General features: G+C 42.1%; 1 protein-coding gene across 1 annotated transcript; it reads right to left on the bottom strand.

Moving 5' to 3' along the window:
* Nucleotides 1-1,495: 1,495 nt before the first annotated feature.
* Nucleotides 1,496-2,884, bottom strand: LOC146069089 (zinc finger MYM-type protein 6-like). Its single transcript, XM_083179279.1, has one exon. It carries the CDS (start codon nt 2,882-2,884, stop codon nt 1,496-1,498), a length of 1,389 nt encoding a protein of 462 aa, XP_083035405.1.
* Nucleotides 2,885-4,893: the final 2,009 nt, after the last annotated feature.

Raw genomic sequence — 4,893 nt, 5'->3', positions numbered from 1 at the left:
GAGTGTTTGAAAAATGACTGGTTGGTTGATACTTTATCACTCTTCACTTTATCACTTTTCATGCACACTGGCCTCCTCCTCTCTTAATATGCCCCTGCTGCTGAAGAGACACAGGGAGATTAGGATTAGAGGGGAGTATGGGAATCAGGCTGCTAGAGAGTCACAGAGGTAATGAGGCTACTGGAGACACACAGGCAGAATGAGACTACTGGAAAAACATACGTACAGAGAAATGAGACAACCAGAGAGACATAGCAAGAGTATGCGAATGCTAAAAAGACTTAAGTGGAATATGACTGCTGGAAAGATACATGGGGTAATGAGGTTACCGGTGGAGAGACAGGGTGGATAGTGCTACTGGAGAGATGCAGAGTGGATGAGATTACTAGAGCAAAACAAAGCAGTCTGAGACTGCTGGAGAGATACAGATGAGGTGAGCAAGCCTGCGGCAGACACACACTGCAGTGTTGTGAATGCTGGATGAAGAAGCACAAGTGTGATAAGGTTGCAGGAGAGATGTCATTTGTGACGAGACATAAGGGAGTGAGAAGAGATAAATATATGGTGATGCTGCTAGAGAGATACTGGCAGAATGAGGCTGCTGGACACATATACATTACCGGGAAATGATGCTAATGAAGAGACATAGCAAGGGTATAAAGTTGCAAAAAAGACATAGGTGAGATGAGACCACTGGAAAGACACATGGGGGTAATGAGGCTACTGCAGTGGTTCCCAAACTTTTTCAGTCCAAGGCACCCTTTGGGTCTCCATGACTTTTTCAAGGCACCCCTAAGCCAAAATAATTACCGAACTGTCCCTTTTTTAAAGTAGTTGTGATAAAACAATGCTAAAATTATTATTAACTTGCATGTAAAAATAATAAACATAAATTCAAGAAAAAATTGTATTTCTTTAATTCGATTTCTTTCAAAGAACAATTGACAGCACTCGTTAACAGGAATAACATGAAACAAAATAAACAACAATAAGAGGCAGTTATTAAAGAGTGATCAACAATCACAACACTTATTAATGGGATATGTGAGCCTGTTGTGCACTACACAACTTTTCAAACCTTGGGATCAGCTTGGACACGGCCACCCTCATTTCCTGTTCCACATTGATTTTTGAACGATACTTGCTTTTAATCACAGCAACTGCTGAAAACCCGGCTTCACACAAATATGTTGTTGCAAAAGGAACAAGGATTTGCTGTGCTTTAGCACCGAGCATCGGATATTCATCTTTAATGGATATCCAGAATTCTTGAAGTCCCATGCCGCTGAATTTTGCTTTTAAGGTCTTGTCACAGGAAAGCTCGATTAGTTTTTCTTCTTCTACAGAAGTAAATTCCGTTGGGGCACTAGTACTGAATGGATCTTGGATCCATACAAACTTTTCCATATTTTCAGGAAAATATTTTTCAAACCAGTCACTGAGGTTTTTTAGGTGCTGCTCAAAAACTGATTTAAGTTCATGTGTCAAACAAACATCATTGGATGTAACAAACTGATGCAACATGGGGAAAACAGTCATCGTAACTGTCTTCATTTAATTTTCTTCTCCAAAGAAACAATTTTTTCCTGAATGCTGATACCTTCTCTGAGAGTTTGAGAATGTGGGTGTTGTTTCCCTGCAGTGAGAGATTCAGTGCATTCAGTTTATCAAAGATATCACAAAGGTAGGCTAACTTGGACAAAAAAACAGTATCCACGTAATTATTGGCACACTCGTGTTCTTCTTCCGCAAGATATGAGTACAGTTCCTGGTGTAATCTAAAAACACGAGAAAGTACATTGCCACGGGAGAGCCATCGTGAGCTGCAATAGTACAACAAAGATGTGTGCTCAGAGCCCATATCCTCACACATTTTTCTAAAAAACCTTGCCTTCTGTGGCCGAGTCTTTATAAAATTTACAACTTTCAATACACTTTCCATCACTTCATTCAGTGGAGGACTCAGATGCCTTGATGCAAGCGCTTCCCTGTGGATAATGCAGTGGGTCCACAGTGCATCAACAGCTTTGCTTCGTATGAGTGCCTGCAATCCTCCATAACAGCCAGACATAGAACGGCCACCATCAGTACAGACACCACAGCACTTTGTCCAGTCTAACTGGTTTTCAATCATAAAAGTGTCAATGATCTGAAACAAGTCTTGTGCCTTTATACCGGCGGTTATAGTTTTACAAAAGAGAAGGTCTTCCACAATATTGTCACAATCTATAAAGCGTGTGTAACAAATCAGATGAGCATCCTTATTGCTGTCTTTTGCCTCATCTAGTTGCAGTGCAAAATCCTTCCCTTTCATTTTTTCAATTAATTGGTCCTGTAGATCTTCAGCCATATGTTGGATTCTGCGACTGATGGTATTGTTTGATAAAGGTACCTTCGAAAGCAGTTTTCCAGCTGATTCACCAACCATAATGTTAACCAAATCCACTGCAGCCGGTAGAATTAGTTCTTCTGCGATGGTGTGAGGCTTTTTACACATCGCAATTCTATGTGCCACCTTGTCGGATGCAAGCAAAGCATTGCTTGGTATGGATGCTTGTTTAAAAAATGTGCCTTTTTGTTCTTTTAATTCTTTTAGCTTTCTGATGAAGAAATCACGTGGTTTCTTAGCCATGTTAGGGTGATTGGTCTCCAAATGGCGTCTTAGTTTGCTTGGAATCATGCTTTCTGCTGATAATATCTTCAGGCAAACTACACACTGTGGACGCTCTTCATGGTTGACATCTACAGATGTAAAACCGATGTCTAGATAAGAATCGTCGTATATGCTATTTTTCTTTTTCTTCCCAACTGCGCCACTGGTCTGTGGTTCTTCATCCTTTTCTTCACTACCAGTCTTCTTTCCAGTGTTCAAAAACCTTTCCATTTTTTTGTGCAACAAAATAATTCTGTACTGGAGCAATCACAATAAAATAATTTAAGTTGAAGGCAAATCCTTTGTAGAGAAATTGTGCTTCCAAAAAGCAGAACCATAAAAACAGGGGAAATGCCACAAGTTACAATTATAAAATCCATACACCCTCTTATACCCAGTTCTCACTGCCGCAAAAACCCAGGTATTTCCCGGGGAAAGCTGAAAATTCCCGTGTCCTGTCTCAGTGTGAAAGGGTCTTTGTGAAATTCCCAGGTGTTATGCCCCTGCAATTACACCCGGGATTTTGCAGGGGCGGCAATGAGAACGCAGCATTACTGAATATTTACTGAAAAAGTAACACAATTAAGTCTGAGCAATGGATCATACCCAGTTGCTTAGCATACAAATATAGGTAACTACAGTAGGTGTCCCGTGCAACAATTTTGCATGCAAATAAAATACAATACATTTTATAGAGAGGTTGGTGGTTTGTAGTAGGATGAAAGAAAAACCGGTTCATTTGTAGCCATTTCGAGTAGCCGAGCAAAACTGATCATCTTAAGGGGCCTACACACGGGGAGATGCAGCTGAGCATACTGACTGATGCTAGATCGCTCAGCAAGATTGCTCAGCACACAGGGAGCACTGGCCCTGATCGATTAATATCCCACATGGTGGATATTAATCACTGGGCAATATCGACGTGCAAGGCAATGCATCACTACCACTATGGCATTTTGTAAGCAATCTAGTGAGATCACTTACAAAATGCCCCTAAAACGCTACGTGTGTAGGCCCTGTTAGCCGTGCCATATCCACGCAACCAGGGAAAGAACTCTAGGGGCCAAAAGTCAATTTTTAACATAGATTTTAAACAAAAATTACAATGTGCAATTGCAAATTAACAATTTGTCAGAAGCGGAGAACTTAATCTTAAAATGGTACTTCATTTATCCATTTTGGTTAAAATGGGATTGACACCAAAAATCCCCTTTTATAAATAATACATATGATTGGTAGGAATCTGCATCACCTGGGTCAGCCCTTTTAAGCCACCAGAAACCCTTGCACTGTTGTTCCTACCTGACTAGGCACGTGTGCTGTTAGTTGTGAAACCGTGGTGCAGCTGACATCCGTCTGGGTGGAGCTGCATGAAGGCTTGTTAAAGCAGGCCTGAATAAAGGTTTTCTGGGCCAGTGCACTAAAGATGGGGGGATGATCTAAAATTAAGGGCATACATTGTGTCATTATTCATAGAAAAAGAAAGAGAGAAACTGAGAGTTACCCATTGTACCCTTGGCCTCTCTCCTATGATGAGACCCCCCAATAGGCGTGCGCAGCACATTTTATTAGGGGGGAGCATCGGTACAAACTAAACAGATGGTTACTTATTTATGTATAAATATACACACGGTACAGACAGGGACAGTGCGTGCCGAAGGCGTGCAGCAAAAATTGACACCGCATTGCCCATTACACATTATGCCATACTCCATAATGCCCATTACACATTTAGGTCACACTCCGTAATGCCCATTAAACTTTATTCCACACTCTTTAATACATATTACACATTATACAAAACACTGTAATTCTCATTACATATTATACCACATGCTGTAATGACCATTGCATATTGTGCCACATAAGTTCCAGGTGGACCGCTGGGACAGCTGTCGGGCAGAGCGCGGTGGGCAACCCGCCCAATTCCCCTTGATACATCACATGCAGGTGTCCAACCTGGAGATATCACGTATCATCTCCGTGGAGCCATCTGCACGTACAGTAGCACTGGCCGCTGACATCAGGCACCCTACTCCGCCGGTAAAAATGGCACTGTGTGCAAGTGATAGGGGTCATTAGGAGGTGCCTGTGCACCCCCGGAACCCCCCCCCCCCCGTGTGCACCGCCCCTACTATAGCACTTAAATCGACTGTGTGGCTTTTACATAGCATGGACCAGGGCTGGGCAATAGCGGCCCTCCAGATGTTGATGAACAACACATCCCAGCATGCCTTGTA

Source organism: Crinia signifera, chromosome 1 (genome assembly GCF_055691185.1).
Source record: "Crinia signifera chromosome 1, ASM5569118v1, whole genome shotgun sequence".
NCBI classification, from domain to species: Eukaryota; Metazoa; Chordata; class Amphibia; order Anura; family Myobatrachidae; genus Crinia; species Crinia signifera.
Note: the sequence above shows the minus strand (reverse complement) of the source record. Positions and strands in the feature narration are given on the sequence as shown.

Excerpts from the sequence above, each read along its gene's own strand:
- LOC146069089 (XM_083179279.1), bottom strand. The coding sequence starts at position 2,884 with ATGGAAAGGTTTTTGAACACTGGAAAGAAGACTGGTAGTGAAGAAAAG.